The 21,498-nt window shown below is 35.7% G+C and overlaps 1 protein-coding gene across 3 annotated transcripts in view; it reads right to left on the bottom strand.

Annotated features, from left to right (window-relative positions):
* The window catches only part of cntln (centlein, centrosomal protein), a 175,123-nt gene that overhangs the window by 80,281 nt on the left and 73,344 nt on the right, over positions 1-21,498 (bottom strand). For all 3 annotated transcript variants that reach the window (XM_079863540.1, XM_079863542.1, XM_079863541.1), the window contains exon 11: positions 3,098-3,219. In XM_079863540.1, the coding sequence (XP_079719666.1) occupies positions 3,098-3,219 (122 nt within the window). The remainder of the gene's footprint in view (positions 1-3,097; positions 3,220-21,498) is intronic.

The raw sequence follows: 21,498 nt of genomic DNA, 5'->3' as shown, positions 1-21,498 counted from the left end.
AAGAGAGGGTATGTTTTTATGTTTTGCTAATAGTGGTAGCGCTAATCATGAGTGACGTCGTGGGTTACACAGGGCTGCTGCATTCTAATGAGATGTTAGTCTACAGCCAAGCGCCGAGACTCCTGCTGGGGCCAGCTCTCGCTTGTACTAATACATGTGTAATAACGCTAACTCTTACAATATATTTGGATTGATGCACACCCGACCATCAGAAATGGTTCTTCGCCAATAGGTGTGGCTTAGGCTAGCGGCTAGCTAAACGATTTTCTATTGCTTTTCAGGCATTCAGCTAATTTGCATAACTGTTCAAAACAAGTTTGTTCAGCAGGTACCCTGCTTACTCAACTCCCTGCGGAGTGAATGGCACAACCAGGTCTGTACGGAAAATGAACGTTCCCGTAACCAGACGGGAAAGCTTAATAAAACAAGAGCTCTTTGGAAAAGTAAGTGTTTTTTTTTCCCTTTTCAAAACTAAGAGGAAGGAGATTATCATAGACTCTTTCTCTTTTGTGCCTCTGTTACAATCTAACACACACACACAGTTGAGGTGGGTAAATTCACACTCCTTTCACACGGGATCACGTTGCACTGCTGTTTTCTTTAATTAACCCAAAGAGAGCACAGCTGACAAGGTCAACACTTGCATCCCATGTGGATACTCAACATACGCTTCTATTATATATGTTTAAAAATCTTGTGAAAAAAAGGGGGAAAATGTTAAGGGGGTTGGGGAAATTGTCATGACATTTTGCTGCTTCTAGGGGTTTAGGTTAAAACCAAAGACTCAAAGGAGGGAATCAAAACCTTTTCTTTCAATCTTTGCCACCACTTTTTTCTTCCTCTCTATTCTGCCGATATATACAATCACCTTGGCCTTTTCAGGATGAAGTACTTTTGCACCCCTCTTGCTTTGAGACAAAGCCTGTGCTGCATTTCAAGTCAGTTAAAAATAATTATTTCTTTTTTTGCGTTTGTACAAACTGAGACAACTCCCATTTTATCCTTAACCGCAATTTGTTTTTGTTTATATATATATATATATATATATATATATATATATATATATATATATATATATATATATATATATATACAATTACTAGGACACATTTCTCAACACAATATATATATATATATATATATATATATACAATTACTAGGACACATTTCTCAACACATTTTTTAAACTGTTCACACAGTTCTTCTTACCAACTTTCAGCTTGGCACAGCAATACATTTCATATACAAAACACAATAAAACTACCAAAACACTTCATACATCAAGTCTCAAATCAAGTCATCTCTTTTAAAATGCTAGCAAAAGTTGTCACCCAACAAACACACTTTGTCACTCATAAAACAATGACCTAAAGACCCTCATATACTCACGGCAAAGTTCAGTGGAGGTATACTCTAAGCGAACATCCCGCTGGCGCACACGCTGTTGCAAGCTGATGAATATGTAAATACGTGTGGCACGCTTTGCTCTCAATAACAAAATAAACACACAACAACAGCGGTGCGAAAACTGCAGTTAAGAAAGCATCTCATCATAGTGACATGGATGTTTACATGTGCTCTGCAAGCAGCTTTACAGTATTAAAGGGGTGGTTCAGGATTTTCGACATCGGACCTCATTTTCAAGTGAGCCTGGTTGTTATTCATCAGTGGAGACAGTTTTCAAAAAAATTCATCCAGTCCTTACTTTTGGATAGTTCGCCTATGCTAGGCTAGCGCGAGTCAACGGTGCACGCGTTAGCCTGCCATTAAAACAGTTTTACCCACTCCACAGTACACCAAAAGCAAATAAATTATAACGCCAGACTATCGATGTAAATGTCTGTTGAGAGAATAATGTTAGAAATCAAACTACCCTTTCATCACATTGTCAGTGGCAGGTAAATACACTTGCGTGATTGTTATGTGGACCGGCTCTCTCGGTTTCCTAGGTAACCAAATATAACTCCACCGCTGCTGTAGACTGCTTATAAATACAGGGAACAAATTATAACTAATGCAATGTGATGAAAGGGTAGTTTGATTTCTAACATTATTCTCTCAACAGACATTTACATCGATAGTCTGGCGTTATAATTTATTTGCTTTTGGTGTACTGTGGAGTGGGTAAAACTGTTTTAATGGCAGGCTAACGCGTGCACCGTTGACTCGCGCTAGCCTAGCATAGGCGAACTATCCAAAAGTAAGGACTGGATGAATTTTTTTTAAAACTGTCTCCACTGATGAATAACAACCAGGCTCACTTGAAAATGAGGTCCGATGTCGAAAATACTGAACCACCCCTTTAAATATGAAAAAACTGTGTCAGCATCGATTACAATTACAAGTACAACTTCAATATCTACTATACAGCAGCTTTCTAGAGTGTTCGTGTTTTTACTTGTGTCTGACCTTGACAGATTGAACAAAGGAAATTAAAGGGGGAAAAAAAATACCACGTCAAACTAGGCAGAGCCCCAGAAAACATCGAACTATTACGAATCACCATGGACCAATGGAAGGCGTTTACCAGATGAAGTGAACTTTTCAGAAAAAGTTTGCTTTGGAAAGCGGTTTCAAACTCCCATTGTTTTGGCCTAATTTTGTTTAAAATGATGACACACAAATAATTCCTAATTTGTCCCCTTTTGTATAGATGGTCTTTAAATAAATATTAACATCTGTGTAGGTGTTCAGCTACATCTAATTGTTTTGATAGCATTTAATTTCTTAGATATGGAATATATTTCAATATGGTATTACTGTATAAATGTAGCAAATTGCTATCTTGTTCAGTTTTTTATTATGTTAGGTTTTGAACTTAAGTTCTTGAGACTGTTTTGAAAAAAGTATTTAACCATGCAAATTAGCCTGTAGGTACATATAGAATTTTGATGGTTGAAAAAACATTGAATATACTTTGTGCCAAAACAATGGAATATGATCCAACAGTTTAGATACATAGAAAACAAGAGTTTTGAAAAAGCGACCTATGTATTAAGGTCCTAGAGACAGTAAAAACTGTAATAAACAAGAGGATGACAACATGGACAACATATTATTGTGTGCAAATATCAAGTTTTAAATAGTAAGTACTTACAAGTCATGGGAATCTTCAGCTTTCTTCAGCTGCTCCGTCACTGTTCTGTAGTTGGTTTGAATGAAGCGTAAACGGTCATGATGTTTGGCATAGGCTCTTCGCAGATCCTCATTCTCCTTAGTCTGTAGATTATAGATGAGCAGGTATACATACAAACACAATTAAAATCTATATTGTAGCCTATATTGTAGCCTTACATGAATTCAAATGAAGCTCAAATGTGCACATACTAACGATGACCATCACATTAGAGTTTAAAAATCAGAATTGTTTCCAGTATAATGGATCACTGACTTTTAAAGACTTTTTAATTAATGTCCAAAAATAATATTTTATTTGAAAACCTATTATGCCTCTCTTTACATTATGTAATATGAGACAATCCATCCAAGTCCACTAAATGAGCGGGTGTGTCTTCACATTTGACTCCTAAACTCTGGAATAGTCTTCCTGATAATGTTCGGGGCTCAATTCACTCTCCCAGTTTAAATCTAGATTAAAGACACATCTCTTTAGCTAAGCATTCACATAATAACATCACATAAACTTGCCAGCAGTTATATCAGATCAAAAGTATATGATTATGTATTGCTTGAAACATTATGAACAGCAGCTGCAGCTACGCTAATTATTTTCCATTTGCTTTCCAGTTTCTACCTCGTAAATACGGCCTAATTGACTAAGTATTTTAGTCTAGTTTTAGTCAATGAAAACAATTTTGTCATGCTGCATAATGGTTAAATTGATAATCATGATTATTTTGCTCAAAATTATAAATCACAATGATTGTTGACATTTGAGAAATGCAATTTTACATTTCATCAGAATTATTGCACTTTTACCTAGCACAAATCAAGTGTATGTCAACTCATACGCTTGATTTGTTTTACCTCATCTAGTTTCCTGATATGTTGTAGGCTGTTTATCATATAAATTAACACACTCTCTATTATGAAAACTGGTAAAACAAGAAACTTGTCTCAAATATTAAAACTGTGAAATTCCTAATAGTAATTCCAATAATTCCAAATTGCATTAAAGTTTTTTTATTAAAACAACAGCAAAAAAAGATTTTGTATTGCCAGACAGAGTAAGTGCATTTATTCCGCAACCACAATTGCAAACAACATAGTTGAGATCAATGTTTGGATTTATTACAGTTCATCACCTAGAAGCTTTGATCGCAGCAAACAGTGCAAGCAGCTTTACATTTTTACATCTAACTACATTTTAGTCTTGTTTAATAACGTTAGTGTCATCTCGTCATTGTCTTGTCTTAGTCATGGAAAAAAAGGTTGTCAAAAAAAAATATTTCGTCATAGATTTCGTTAACAAAATTAACACGTGTTCATGTTGTATTGCAAAATACTTTTTCAGCTACTGAGGTGGGAAACAGGTAAGGACAGAGACTGATGTCAGTGGTATAGTTATGTTTAAGGGTGGGTTATGGTGTAAGGGAAGGGTCAACCGTGTAATTACACAAATCAAATTACAGCTGTAATTAATGCACTTATTATATATATATATATATATATATATATATATATATATATATATATACATATACATACAGCAAGTACAATGTAAAGAAATGAAATGCAAACATGTATCAAATGTTTAAAAGTTATTACATAGTAGTTAACAACCCAAATATAAGTATATCCCATTGATTATTAACTAAATATAATAAATAATGGTTTTTTTGTCTTTCCTTCCTGCCCAGAGAGAAGCCACAAGAATTTGTTGAATTGTAAAAAGAGTTTATTGTGTAACCAAAATGGCAACAATATCCAGAAAAAAAAGAAAAAGATTTGGTAACACTTTAGTTTAGGGTCAAGTTTTCACCATTAACTAGTTGCTTATTAGCATGCATATTACTAGGATATAGGCTGTTTATAAAGCACATATTAATGCCTTATTCTGCATGACCATATTTGACATCCCTTAATCCTACCCCTTACCTATACTTAACAACTACCTTACTAACTATTAGTAAGCAGTAATTAGGGGCCCTATCTGAAAATCTTAAAGCACTGTTTACTGTTTTATTATAATGAGTTTATGTGATGATTGATTTAAGTTCACTTAAATTAAAAGTTTTTTTTTTTTTTTTATTATAATTTTTTTTTAAAGCTAAATAAATGTTAAAATAGTTTTCAATGATACTGTAATGCTGTTCTTTGGCTCCCTATTAAACATTATATAATTTTTTTAATATTGCTGATAACTTACAAAGCACTAAATGTTTTAGCTCCCCAGTACTTGAGCGAGCTCTTAACGCATTATAGTCATTCACATCTTTTGCGATACGATTTGCTTTGTTTAATAAACTGAACTGTTATTTTGAACTACCTTTGTCATCTTTGGACTATATTCGTTACACAGTCAGTGCCACTAATGCAGTAGAAAATAACCAGAATAAATAAATAAATCTCATTGGTGGGTCCGTTTTCTTTATAGTCCAAATGAAAAAACAAAGAAAAAAAAAGAAACATTGGAAAAATGAAACAAGGAAAAAAACACCCAGACTGCTCATCACTGAAATAAAACCATATTTGGACTGTTGCCATGAGAATGTTCATACCTCTTACCCTGTGAGAATATTTCTATTTTTAAGTGTCCTTGCACTGACAGTTTGCCTTTGTTTGGGCAAAGTAAGGCCTATTAACACCAAAGGCCAATATAAAATGATAATTCTTCACACATACTTTTATTCCAAAATATTTACATAAAACTGCAGCACAACTACTTCAAGTTCGTTCAGAGAATAGTAAATGCTTAGTGCCTGCTGCTTTTCTCACAACAATTCACACAAGATCCCCTATCAAAATGAATGGGTGACCATTCAACCATCATACCATCATCTCATGTTTGGACTTTATCCATTCTACAATGTCTAGATTGTTTAGAAAGTGTTTTGGAAAGAAAACATAAGTAAAACCTTAAAGAAACTGTTCTAGGGGTGTACCTTAGACTATGCAAATAAGTTCCATATGGAGAAAGAAGGGTGAGCCATCCCAGTGTGACTACTTCTGATGTCAACAGCCAATCACAACACTGTGATTGACAAGTGCCATATTATAATCTCTTCCACATCAGAAATAGGGCTGTCAAACAATTAATCGCGATTAATCGCATCCAAAATAAAAGTTTGTTTTTACATAATATATGTGTGTGTACGGTGTATAATTATTTTCTATATATAAATACACACATGCATGTACAGTACCAGTCAAAAGTTTGGAAACATTACTATTTTTAATGTTTTTGAAAGAAGTCTCTTATGCTCATCAAGCCTGCAGTTAAAAAAAAAAAAAAAAAAAAAAAAAAAACAGTAATATTATGAAATATTATTACAATTTAAAATAATGCTTCTCTTTTTTAATATACTTTAAAATGTAATTTATTTTTGTGATGCAAAGCTGAATTTTCATCAGCAAGTACTCCAGTCTTTGGTGTCTTATGATCCTTCAGAAATCATTCTAATATGCTGATGTATGATCAATGTTGGAAACAGTTGTGCTGCTTAATATTTTTTTTATAACCTGAGATACTTTTTTCAGGATTATTTGATGAATAAAAAGTTAAAAAGAACTGTATTTATTTAGAATAGAAATCTTTTGTAACAATATACACTACCGTTCAAAAGTTTGGGAACAATAACTTTTTTTTTTTTTAAGAAATTAGTACTTTAATTCAACAAGGATGCATTAAATTGATAAAAGGTGATGGTAACGATTTATATTGTTAGAAATGTTTTTATTTTGAATAAATGCTGTTTTTATGAATAAATGCTGTTAACGTTTTACTCATCAATGAATCCTGAAAAAAGTATTCCAAAAAAATATATTAAACAGCACAACTGTTTCCATCATTGATAATAACTGAGTATCAAATCATCATATTAGAATGATTTCTGAAGGATCATAAGACACCAAAGACTGGAGTACTTGCTGATGAAAATTCAGCTTTGCATCACAAAAATAAATTACATTTTAAAATATATTAAAAAAGAGAACCATTATTTTAAATTGTAATAATATTTCATAATATTACGTTTTTTTTTTTTTTTTTTTTTAACTGCAGGCTTGATGAGCATAAGAGACTTCTTTCAAAAACATTAAAAATAGTAATGTTTCCAAACTTTTGACTGGTACTGTATATAGTGTCACCCCCCTTTTTTTTAAATATACATGAAAATGCACATTTAGACTTTAAATGGTTGTAATTAAAGAATGCTTTGGAGTATAGACGTAAAATTGGTCTTGTTTTAAAGAAGACATTTGGCAGATTTTTGTTGAAGTGAAATAAATTAAGAAAGTGAAACAAAAAAAAAGTTATAGAAGTTTGAGTTTATGAAAATGTACAATATAAAAAATTTAATTATTCATATTTTATATAAAATATATATTTTTAAAACCTGGCCGACTCTAAAACTGCTAGAAAATCAAAGCCAAAAATCTGAATAAGTTGTGTTTCAAATTTTAGGTTGATATCTCAAAAAATGAGCTTTCAGTGAGATTTTGTTTGGGCGCAGTACCAAACATTTTTACTAGGTGACAACCAGACTCCATTACTGCCCATATAAGGGCGCCTCCATTTCCATATGCGTTATTAAAAACATTTTAATATCTTTTTTTCTAAAATAATTGAATGGATGATATCTTTTGAACTCTTGGCATGAAAACAGACTGAGGTTTCAACCATTCTTTCATGATTTTTCATGTTCATTGCTATTTCAAAATAAAGGTCTGAACACGCCTTAGGAATATGAAAATATTCTTGTTGCAAATTGATAAATTACAGCTCCTCTCTAATTTATTTTGAAAATCATTCACCAAATATGAAAACTAGAGTTTGAAAGCTTTCAAATGATATATAGTTTGTCAAGGTTAGTTTAAATATGTAATGATTTTGGGCCCACCGGTGGGCCGGTGACACTTAAGGGGTAAAGAAATATTTGCATGTATATACTGTGTATATATATTTATATTATATATAATTTATATTATATATAAATATTTTACATATAAATAACACATTTTTCTTAAATATATATGCATGTGTGTGTATTTATATATAGAAAATAATTATACTCCATACACACACATATATTATGTAAACACAAACTTTTATTTTGGATGCGATTAATCGCGATTAATCGTTTGACAGCCCTAATCAGAAAGGGTATGCTTTTAATAAAAGTATACTCTCAACAGATACACCTTGTTCAGAGTGAGGCTTGTGAGGTACAAACAATACCAGATACAATAAAATTCTGAGTTCCACTTCCAACCCCACAATGAGGTTATGCTCCAATAGCAAACTCTAGGAACATTTCTCACCAGGGGAAGATGTAGCCACCGGACCAATCAACCAAGCACGCAGAACATAAACAGCAATAACAAAATCTCTTTCCAGAGACCTAGACATTAGCGTATACTGTCAGTATATAATGATCTAATGTACAATATCTAATTATATTGCATAACTAATGGCAAAATGATAAAGTGAGCCTAAGCCCACATACCCTATATGTCCAGTGGTTGTTTTATTTTTAAATGTTAAAGGGGGGGTGAAATGCTCATTTTCACTCAATCTCCTGTTAATCTTGAGTACCTATAGAGTAGTATTGCATCCTTCATATCTCCAAAACGTCTTTAGTTTTATTATATTTATAAGTTAAAGATTGGCTGTACCGAGTCTTTCCGGAAAAAACCGAGCGGCTGGGGGCGGGCCGTGTGGGCGGTGTGCTATAGCTGTGCTAACTGATCTAACAACAACACAGAGAGACATTTGAAGTAGTTTACTCACCGTGACTGCTCGATCCTTAAGCATTAGACGATCTGCAAATAAGTCGATCTGGGCTTTGTTTATAAAACAATCATCGTCGAAATGCAGGGAACAAAGAGTCGTGCACAACATCCGTTGATGCTTCGAAAAAACAAACTCCATCCACTATTCCCTTAACGCTGGGTTCTTTGGGAATCTGTGCAGGGTTGTCTTGCCCTGCCAACCAAAAACCCACTTCTTTGGTGACACTGACTTCCCTAAAAGCCGAGCATAGCGCTTTGAGGTAACGTACTGCTTTCGCTCTCTTCTCTCTCTGGTCTGCGAGTGCGCGCGCGGCCGCGGAGAAGTGCCCTTAGGACCCATATAAGGAAATTCCGCTCTATCTTACGTAAGACAGAGCCATACTCGAAAAAAACTTTCCGAAACTTGTGACAAACCGGAAGGAGTATTTTTGGAACAAAAATACTCCTTCAAACGTACAACTTAACTTTTGAAACTTTGTCCATGTTTAGCATGGGAATCCAACTCTTTAACAGTGTAAAAAACTCAGTATGCATGAAACAGCAATTCACCCCCCCTTTAAAAAAGACAATGCATGAGAGAAATTGTTTATTTAAAAGCAAATGCAGATGTTTGCTACTGTCATGTGGCGCCAACTGAATGTCAAGTTCTTGACTTATTTGGGATAATGTATTGCTACTGTCTGGCAAACATTGTAGTATTCATATAAAGGGCCCTATCTTGCACCCAGCGCAATTGCCTTTGTACACCGACGCATGTATCATTCCTATTTTGCACCCGCGCACAGCGGACTTTTCCCTCCACAGACGCACGTCGGTAAGTTAGGAAATGAACTTGCGCTCCCGGGGGAGGTTCAGCGCAAAGAGGCGGCGTGTTCCGGCGCAAATGTTCCCTAGTGCTATTTTGCAGGTTTAGAAAACAATTCCGCCTCTGACCAGGAAAAACCTAGTCCAAAGTCAGTGGCGCGTTGCGCATGTTATTCATATGCTATTTTAAGGGCGCATGCTTGGCCATAATCAATGTAGCGTGTGCACAATGCGCATACACTTTGCTTATCTCATCTACACACAGACGCAGCAGTTCTCATTTTTAGAAAACCATACATTATTACAAGGAAAAATATTAACACACGAGGGAAATCATTGTTGTGTCCATGAAGATGTGAAAAAATAGGTATAAATCTAGCTTACACATTTACCCAAATTTTTATATGCCTGTTTAACCAAAGCTAATTTGGGTGTGTTTCTCCCATCCCCATACAATGTCACTTCTCTGTGTTTTACGGCCCTGACGAGAAAGTCGGTCTCCTCGGATGTGAACCGCTCCTGGCGTGCGCCTGGCAAATCCGCCGTTATAATAGCAATCTGCTATAGAACAAGCGCGCCTGCTCTTAAAGGGAATGTGAGATGTCGCTCTGATTGGATTATTTCATGTTTCGCCCAAACCACACCTATGAATAATGAAGCTACTTCAGACCAACCCATTTTAGATTTGCGTCGGGCGCAAGAGTCATTTATCCCACCGGTATAATAGCAACAGCGCCCAAGACCCGCCAACAAAGTTACTTGCGTTTCGCGCTTGATACTTGCGTTTCAGATCGTTAAAATAGGGCCCAAAAACGTTGTAGTTCAAAAGCCCTCAGAACAAACTTTTTCTTCCCTAAAATCAGGTGATAAAAAGTATTTGTAAGTGTAAAACAAATGCAACCTAAGATTTATTTTCTTGGAATTTAAAAACAAGGGAGAGAGAGAGAGAGATAATTATAAATACACACAAATAATATAAAATTGAAAGATGTTTATTTTAAATGATAGACCTAGGAAGTCGCCAAATAAATTTTACATAGCCCCTTAAGTTACCATATACATCTTTATTTTTTATGCATTTTTGATACTATGCAATTAGTTAAGTAAACTTTAAAGGTATTACAGATAAGATGCTGGTTGTCTATTTTCATTCCACACACACACATGCAAGGGCATGGATGTGATATTTTATATAGTAGTCAGCCTACAGCCTATTTTTGACAGGGATTAAAGCAGTTCAAAGAACAAAAACTAACAAAATGCTGGCTGTGCTGTTTATAAGAGAGCAGAGTTTGCCTGTTGTTTGGTGCTGACGGCTATTTTATGCTATTTATGCTGTTTTACAGACAAAAAAAGAAAACTGCATCCTATAAATTCCGAATAGGCAGTGATTTCTTAAAAAAATAATGTTATCAAGTATTCTTCTGTTTGATCTGCAGTCTAATAAAAGTTTCTTGCCTTCTTATGTGCTTTAGACCATCAGTTGTCTTATGCAGAGGAAGGGTGGCTATAGAGTCAATAGCCCTATTAGTGCTACAACAACTACTGTACAAATCCATATTATGACGAGAAACACTAGTTAGATAAAGAGAAAAGACACACACATTACTTTAGGAAATGAAGGTCAGTCAATTCGAAAAATCTCAAGAACTTTGAATGTATCCCCAAGTGCAGTCGCCAAAAACATCAAACGCTATGATGAAACTGGCTCTCATAAGGACCGTCCCAGGAAAGGAAGACCAAGAGCTACCTCTGTTGCAGAGGATACGTTTATTAAAATTACCAGCCTCAGAAACCGCCGATTTACAGCACCTCAGATTACAGCCCACATAAACGCTTCTCGGAGTTCAAGTGGCAGACATATTTCAACATCCACTGTTCAGAGGAGACTAATAAAAGTTAAACAGAAAAGAACATGGTGGCAGCTCTGTAACTGCACCTGTGTTTCTGAATATTTATTGATTTAAATAATAAAATAAATAATACATAATGTCATATACAAAAAATATGACAACTGTAAATAAAATAATTTGATATATACAATTTAATTATATATAATATAGTTTTGTTGCTAGTGGATAAAGAAATGATAGCGCTTTGAATATCACAGGTCCCGTCAGGAGTTTGCACTGTTGGCAGCTCAGTTACAACATATTGGGAGTGTTGTACTTTTGCGACTAATAAAATGAAAATATACAAATAACTTTTTAAAATGACTTTTGTTTCTAAATAAATGAAGCAGTACTTTTTATTTCGTTATAACCAGCCTTAGGAAACCTTGAAACTCTAGAACTGCATGACCTTACCGTTTTTTGCTCAGAATTAACTAATTCTTTTTTAATCCTTGATTTTAGACATACATGAAAAAAAGAAAAAAGTAAAAAAAAAAAACATTTATAATTTTTTTCTTTTTATATATATATATATATATATATATATATATATATATATATACACATTATATATATATTACCCCTGGTAAATATGATCAAAAATGGCTGTATAAAATAAATCTGCATCGTACTGTTGATCTTTCATTAAAAAAATTGGCAAAAATCGAACCTTTCATTGAAGTAAAAGAATTGAAAGTGTGGGGGGTGGGGGGTGGGGGGGAATCACATTATGAAATAAATGTTTTTTTCCAAAACACGTTGGCCACAATTATTCATACCCCTAGAATTTTTTAGAATAAAATATCTCTGAAGTATATTCCCATTAAAGGTCCCGTATTATGCCCCTTTTCACAAGATGTAAAATAAGTCTTTGATGTCCCCAGAGTGTGTATGTGAAGTTTCAGCTCAAAATACCCAACAGATCATTTTTTACAGCATGTTTAAATTGTCATTTTTTGGGGCTCAGAAAAACGAGCTGTTTTAGTGTGTGCCCTTTAAATGCAAATAAGCTTCTGCTGCACGGCACAGGGGGCGGAGCTTCACGAGCTCGCGCTCAGTCTCTCAGGACAATTTCATCTCAGGGAATGATGATAATATCAGAAACTCTCAGTAACGGTGTTCATTTCGAGTCGGACAATAATGCCTACAGAGTCAGAGTGCTGTATAGAGATGGAACAGGTATAGTTTAGTAGTTTAATTACGGTTATTATAACGTATTTGTCATCTGCTTGTATATATCCATTATTTATTAATAGCCTACAAGTCTGCTGTCTGAATGATGATCAAACATATACTGATGAGTTTAATAAAGTTTATTGTACATCACACAAAAGATGAAGCGCCAGTTTTACTTCAGAAAATCACCGTAAGAACTGAGTAAACACAGTAAGTTATAAGAAGTGTGCAAGTACATAAACGAATTTCGGTAGAGTTGAGGGAGCATTTCTGTGGGCGGAGGTTAGTCAAAAAACTGTTCTACTGACGTCATTAAAGAAGGAAGTAGAGGGATGTAGTCCAAACGGGCCGTTCGATGTAGGCGACTTCTGTTAAATAAAATATCTCGCTTGGTATTGAACTTTGAGCTTTATAATTTTACAGATATTATTTATGCTCTAACAGCAACATTACACACTAACTAAAGTTTGAAACATGGGATCACGAAGAACGGGACCTTTAATATTTACCTTTTTTAGCACACCAGGGTGACTAGGAACATGAAATTGTCTAGCTATGACTTCTTGTTTCACAGGAGTTTAAATACGAGGAAGCACAAAGGCCAAATTCCCTGAATCATCCATCACAATGAGTAAAACCAAAGAATATAGTTCTGATGTGCAGCAAAAGATTGTTGAGCATCACAAAATAGAAAGTGGCTGTAAGAAAATAGCTAAAGAATTGAAAATCCCCATTTTGACCATCAGGGCAATAATTAAGAAGTTCCAATCAACTAAAGATGTGACGAATCTGCCAGGAAGAGGACGTGTGTCTATATTGTCTTAATGGACGGTGCGGAGGAAAGTTTGAGTGGCCAAAGACTCTTCAATAATCACAGATGGAGAATTGCATAGATTAGTTGAGTCTTGGGGTCAGAAAGCCTATTAAAAAAAAAATCAAACAACCCCTACATCCCCACATGTTGTTCGGGAGGTTTTCAAGAAAAATGCTCCTCGCTCCTCCAAAACACAAACTCCAGCAAATTCAGTTCTCAGACATGACTGGAACTTCAAACGGCACAGGGTTCTGTGGTCAGATGAAACTAAAAAAAGAGCTTTTTGGCAGCAAACCCACCAGATGTGTTTTGTGCACACAAGGATAAAAAGTACCCCATGTGTACAATTTAATATACCATTGGATCTTTTAATGTTGTGGGCCTATTTTTCTGCTGGAGGTCCTGGACTTCTTATTCAGATACATGGCATCGTGGATTCTGTATGGAGGAATGGTCTCTGATCTCTTGTTAGTTATTCTCCAAACTCATCAGGCATTATAGAAGACGACTCAGATCTGTTATCTTGGCAAAAGGAGATTGCAAAAAGGTATTTAATAAAAGGGTATGAGTAATTGTGGCCAACGTGTTTGGGAGAAAAACATTTATTTTATAATGCGATTTACCCCCCACTTTCAATTCTTTTACTTAAATGAAAGGATAGGATTTTGAATGAAAGATCAAAAGGATAAATGGCCAAAGACTCTTCAATGATCACAGATGGAGAATTGCAGAGATTAGTTGAGTCTTGGGGGTCAGAAAGCCTAAAAAAAAATTATCAAACAACCCCTACATCCCCACATGTTGTTTGGGAGGGTTTCAAGAAAAATCCTCCTCACTCCTCCAAAAGTAAACTCCAGCATATTCAGTTGTCAGACACGACTGGAACTTTAAAAGGGACCGGATTCTGTGGTCAGATGAAACAAAAAAAAGGATTTTTGGCAGCAAACCCAGCTGATGTGTTTGGTGCAAACAGGGATGAAGAGTACCCCATGGCTACGGTTAAATATACTGCTGGATCTTATATGTTGTGGGCCTATTTATTTGCTGGAGGTCCTGGACATCTTGTTCAGATACATGGTATTATGGATTCTAGCAAATACCAACAGATAAAAAATCAAAACCTGACGGCCTCTGCTAGAAATCTTATAATGGGCCTGGTTGGATCTTCCATCAGGACAACGGTCCAAAACAAACATCAAAATCAACACAAAAATGGGTCACTGAGCACAAAATGAAGCTTCTGCCATGACCGTCCCAGTCCTCTAAACTGAACTCTATAGAAAATGAGTGGGGTGAACTGAAGAGAAGAAGCACCAACATGAACTTGTGAATCTGAAGGATCTGGAGAGATTCTGTATGGAGGAATGGTCTCTGATCTCTTGTCAGGTGTTCTCCAAACTCATCAGGCATTATAGGAGAAAACTCAGAGCTGTTATCTTGGCAAAAGGAGGTTGCAGAAAGTATTTAATAACAGGGTGCCAACAATTATGGCCAGCGTGTTTTGGAGAAAAACATTTATTTTATAATGTGATTTACCCCCACTTTCAGTTCTTTTACTTCAATGAAAGGTTAGATTTTTGTGAATTTTTTGAAGGAAAGATCAAAAGGATAAACAATGCAGATTTATTTTTTACAGCCATTTTTTATCATATTTATCAGGGGTGCCATCAATTTTGGCCATGACTGTATATATATATATATATATATATATATATATATATATATATATACACACACACACACACACACACACACACACACACACACACACATACATACATATATATATATATATAGCTTGACTACAGGTTTAAAAATGTTATAAGGAAATTACACCTATCATAATGAAATGTGTCTACTCAGGCAATAACAAAACACAAAAAAGAAAGCGAAATATTTGCACTTATGAAAAAGGCCTACACTGCCATGTGACATCAACATGCATTTATCATTCTACAATCACCACCAGAATGGCCCCCTTCACCATGAGCTTAAAATTGAGTTTTATTTAATTTTCTTCAACAGTTCTCCTTGCGGAAAGAAATTAATTTGAAACACAAATCCAATAAGAACAGAGTGGAAATGATTTATTATTAAGCAAATGTTTTCTGGATATCGCAATATTTTTTAAGCCGGATGTTTTTCTACTACTATCGGTAACTATCGGTTTTCTACAGAGGTACTAATCATCGGTTCAAAAAACCGCCCACAAAACCTCTCACAATACAACTTTAACATAGTAGGACATAGTTTTAACATAGTTACTTTATCCTCTACAGTAAAAGACCTGGGTGTTATACTTGACTGCAACCTGTCTTTTGAAAATCATATTTCATATGTTACAAAAACAGCCTTTTTCCACCTTAGAAACATTGCTAAGTAACATGCTATCTGTTTCTGATGCAGAAAAGTTAGTTCATGCGTTCATGACCTCGAGACTAGATTACTGTAATGCTTTATTAGCCGGTTGTCCTGCATCCTCAATAAACAAGCTACAGTTAGTCCAAAATGCAGCTGCTAGAGTTCTTACTAGATCAAGAAAATTTGACCATATAACACCAATTTTATCATCACTACATTGGTTACCTATAAAGTTCCGTATTAATTACAAGGTATTGCTACTGACTTATAAAGCCCTAAACGGCTTAGCTCCAGTTTATTTAACGGATCTTCTATCGCCCTATAATCCATCGCGCTCTTTAAGATCACTAAATTCGAGGCTTTTGGTCATACCTAGGATATCCAGATCAACCAAAGGAGGGAGATTTTCACATTTTCACATTTAGCTCCAAAACTCTGGAATAGCCTTCCTGATACTGTTCGTTGCTCAGACTTGCTCTCCCAGTTTAAAACTAGATTAAAGACGCATCTCTTCAGCCAGGCATTCATATAATATTTTTAATCTTACAGTTAAATCCGGTCTCTAGTTCATAAACACCAGAGGAGAACTGGCCCCCGACTGAGCCTGGGTTCTCCCAAGGTTTTTTTTTTTCTCCATTAGGTCACCTGATGGAGTTTTTCAGTTCCTTGCCACTGTTGCCTTTGGCTTGCTCAGTTGGGGATATTTAATTTAATTAATCAATCAACAATACTATTGATCAGCATTACCAAACGTGGACGTTTTACACTAGAAACAAACACTGATGTACTATTTTATTTAATACTGTGAAGCTGCTTTGATACAATCTGTATTGTGAAAAGCGCTATATAAATAAAGTTGACTTGACTTGACTACTATCTACTACTACTAATTCCGGCCAGTTGATAATACCTACTGCAGAATATAAAAATCGACTGCAGGTGGTAGATCTTTTTCCTATTTTGCACCCAAACTCTGGAACAAGTCTTCCTAGCATTGATCGGGAGGCAGACGCACTCTGTCAGTTTAAATCTAGATTATAGACCCATCTCTTTAACCTAGCATACACATAACACACTATCACATTTCTATAATTAAAATTCCTTAAAGTATTGTTAGGCTGCATAAGGTCAACCTGAACCAGGAACAATTCCCACAACATCATATGTACTTGTTACATGGCAAGAGGAATGGCATCTACGTTAATATTAGACTGTCTGTCTCATTCTTATGCAGAGGTTATAGTAGTCAGCCGGATCCGGTCCATATCCAGACCAGATGGTGGACCTGCACCAGGAGATGACCACAGCACAGCCCTGAATGTCAGAGGAGACCATGACAACTAAACGAGCACTAGAGACAGATCCCCTGCAAAGACTTCGTTGACATGACAGCCATCAGCACAGACCCTCACCCGAGACCACGAGAACCAGAGAGGTCCTTTGCGCAAACCCCTATGGCCAGCTTCACCTCCTTCCCACCATATGTTAGCATGCTGTATTCCAACCTTCAAGCGGAAGGTGTTGAATGAAATATTATCTGGATCTGCAATCTGACTTCTGATGTAGCCTAGAATCATAATCACACCATGTTGGTCTATTTGGCCAGAGGAGACCTGTTCCCCCAACTGAGCCTGGTTTCTCCCAAGTTTTTTTTTTCTCTCTCTCCATTCTGTCAGCTGAGTTTGGGTTCTTTGCCACTGTCATCTCTGGCTTGCTTAGTTGGGGACACTTAACCCCTTAACCATCAGCCCCCTTTTTGAGAACAGATGTGAAAATGCACTATCCAAACTTAAATGGTTGTAATTCAAGAATGCTATGGACCTAAGTTTGGTCTTGTTTTAAAGAAGACACTCAGTCAGCAGATTATTGCAGAAGTGTAATCTGAAGTGAAAACACTTAAAAAAATGAAAGTATGAAAAAGTTATGGAAAATTAAATTTACTGTAAATCAAATTTGCAGTAATTAAACAGCAATTTACAAATTAAACATTTTCCATTTTATACAAAATATACATTTTACAAAATTAATTTTACTCTAAAATTACTATAAAATCAAAACCATATATCTAACCAAGTTGTGTTCCAAATTTGAAGTTGATACCACAAAAATATAAGTTCCTATGATATTTTGTTTAGGTGCTGTACCAAAATTAGCAACCGGGTGTCACCCACATTCCATTGATTTTTTTAACAAATTAATCAATTTCTGTCCAAATATCACTTCTATCACAAAATAGTCATCAAATATGAAACCTTGAGACTCAGACCTTTACGACGATTTGTGTTTTGTCAAAACTAGAAAAGGTTTTGATAAAGTAGTTAAAATAAATTTTGTAATATGAAACCTGACACCGCCCACAAGGGGAGGAGCCCGCTAAACAAATTTAAAGTAAAGTACCGTTTCCATGGTATTGCAACATCCAATTTCAAAATAGTTATCACAGAATTAATTTTGAGTTTGTAAGCTTTTGAATGATACCTAATTTATGATGATTACTAAAATATGTAAAAAATATTTAAAAAAAGAACGCCAAGCGTCCCACGGCACGATTACAAACTGTCATCGCCCAGATTTCTAGCCCGTTAGCTAACCGTGCTGGTAAAATCCATGAAGTGACGTCGCCAATCAGGATTGGTCACTTGTCTGTTGCCTGGCTACCAGTTTCTCTGTAGCTGGTTAAGCTGCTATTTGAGTGAGGTAAACAAAACAATAATACAATTAAAAGCAATAGCTGATCATTCTCCATAACGTGGTGGCTATTTACATCTTATATCATCAGTAAACCATCACGTCACCAAGGCAACAACTGACGCGTTTGTATTACGTTCCAAAGAGCGGCCGCTATCAGCCCCACAGTGGAAAATGAAAATGAAACTGTAACTATGGAGTCAATATAATGCCACATAGTTTTGCAAAAGAATAAAGTATCGCAAAAGAAAATAAAGTTTTGCAAAACAAAAATAAAGTATTGAGCAAAAAAAATAAATGTTTTGCTCACAAAAATAAAGCATGGCAAAAGGGGAAAAAAAGTATTGAGAGAAAAAAAATTTTGCAAAGAAAAATAAAGATTTGCAAAATAAAATAAAGTACTGCAAAAACAAAGATATAATTAACTGCAGAAATCAATGACAGCTGTTATCCTATTTTTTCTCTGCAACATATTTTCCATGCTCACACCTACTAAGTTATTTGCAATGCTGCTTTTATTCTGCGTTTCAGTCAAGTGTGTGCTCGCAATACCGTTTTTCCTTTGCGCTTCACTTTTCTCTGCGTTTCTTATCATGGCGCTGTTTTAACGTGGGGGTGGAGTCAAGAAACCCCTCGAAGTCACGTCATCAGCAGGAGACGCAGATCACAACAGTTCAAGTCACCATGGCAGAGCAGAGGCATGCAGGTGGATTCCAAGTATGTACAGTTGATTGTTTCCCTTTATTTCAGTAACATTAAAATGTGCATTGTTTTTTGTTTATGTTTAACTTAATGCAATTAGTATTAACTAGGGTGACCATACGTCCTCTTTTTCCCGCCCAAAATGTCTGGGATTCTGCTTTTGAATGAATGAATGAATGAATGAATGAATGAATGAATGAATGAATGAATGAATGAATGAATGAATGGCGACTGTAGAAAGCAAAAGCCGAATCCCGGATATTTTGGGCAATCTCGAAATCCGCCACAGGGTGACCATACGTCCTCTTTTTCCCGGACATGTCCGGCCGGGATTTCAATCAACTGTACATACCTGGAATCCACCTGCATGCCTCTGCTCTGCCATGGTGACTTGAACTGTTGCGATCTGCGTCTCCTGCTGATGAAGTGACTTCAGGGGGTTTCTTGACTCCACCCCCACGTTAAAACAGCGCCATTCAGCGCCACACAGTGAGAACCGTTCAGCCCGACGGTGGAAAAGCAGCTATTGACACTATTGTATTTGTAGAGCTGCTTTACAGCAGAATTGAATTCTATTTGCACCATTGATCATCATTTAAAAGAATCTGTACTGTATAAAGCGCTATATACATAAAGCACTATATACTTAAAGGTACAATATGCAAGATTTTTTTGCCGCAAGAGGGTGCTACATTCCAAACAACAACAACGGCGTAGCTTGATGACGATGTGAAGGAGCGTGGAATGATGGGAACTGTCGTTTTAAATTCCACCGTGGATGTAAATCAGTCAGACGGGAATGGAAAAATCATGTTCATGGATGAGGTAAAGTTCTATTTTCATAAATGTTGCGTTTAATGACATGCTTTTTATGGCGAGGGGGGTGGTTCAGCACGGTCTGTAACGGGAGAGAGAGAGAAACGAGACGAGCGAGACGCAAGTAGGTCAAGTGCAAATGACGAACACCTGTGTCTTATTGCAGTATTATTGGCGTGGAGAGACCGCTTATAAGCCGCGCTAGAGAGAGACTGGAGATAAAATTGGACGCAGAGAAAGAAAGCCGGTGTATCCGAGCTCTCATTTTTGAACTGTTTTGTGCCGTCTCGGTTGCCACGGTGAATGCGCGTTGTGCGCGACTTTTGTTTGTTTTGTTTTATTTTAATAAATTCCCAGTCACGCCGATCCCTGTCTTCTTCCTTCCTGACTCTTGAACCTCATCACACTTTTATTTCATTAAAATTAATTAACCACAAGAAAAGTAAGGTTTAATAGGCCTACTATATTGGTTATCATAGATGTTACTGTATATGTCGAATTCATTGTTGTGATAACGCTGCTCAGTTTTACGTGTTCTAAACAATTGTTGTAAAAGTACATTCGAACATACCCACATCATTTGTACATTGTACCCACATGTATATTGTAGTTGTACCCACACTGATTAATCTTTATGTATAACACATGCTATATTTATTTACATTGCCATAAACACCAGATAAACAATGTCAATAAACTAACGTTAAACATAAATCTAAAGCAAAAATACTTTCCTTACATAAACATAACTATTAACGAATGCTACATTTGGAAAATATAAATTTAAGCATGCTTTGTCGACAGAACCACCTGCAATCGGTAAAGAATAATTGTGTTCCATAACGACTGCACGAACAAGCTAACGTCTGTTGCTTGATAGACGCTACAACTACAACTTCCGCATTTGTCCAGGACTCCACGCAGTACGAGCGGAAACCGAGGGTAATGCGGATATGACGCAATTGACCGGCGACTCCCAGCTCACCCCTGCTCTAACGCCCCGTTTCCTTGGTTAAAATCGCAATTTTCTCACGATTTAAAAATAGTTGGAAACATTTGGGATATTGTAAGTAATCAACTTAACAAAATATATAACACTGGCCTTGAGATTTTGGGATATTTTAATGCAAAATTCTTACATATTGTACCTTTAAGGCAAGACAAGAATAGATCATGGTAAGAGTATGGAAGCACCCAAATAAAAAGTTTAGATCAATTGTGTTTTTTTATTGTTAAATTCATGCTAAAATGTAAAATACTAAAGCTACAATAAGTTTCTTTCTCATTTATTTAATTAGTTATGCTGAAAAACATAACTGAATCAAAATTGAA

This window comes from Squalius cephalus (assembly GCF_949319135.1).
Source record: "Squalius cephalus genome assembly, chromosome: 2".
Lineage (NCBI taxonomy): Eukaryota > Metazoa > Chordata > Actinopteri > Cypriniformes > Leuciscidae > Squalius > Squalius cephalus.
This window is presented reverse-complemented; position numbering and strand designations above follow the sequence as displayed.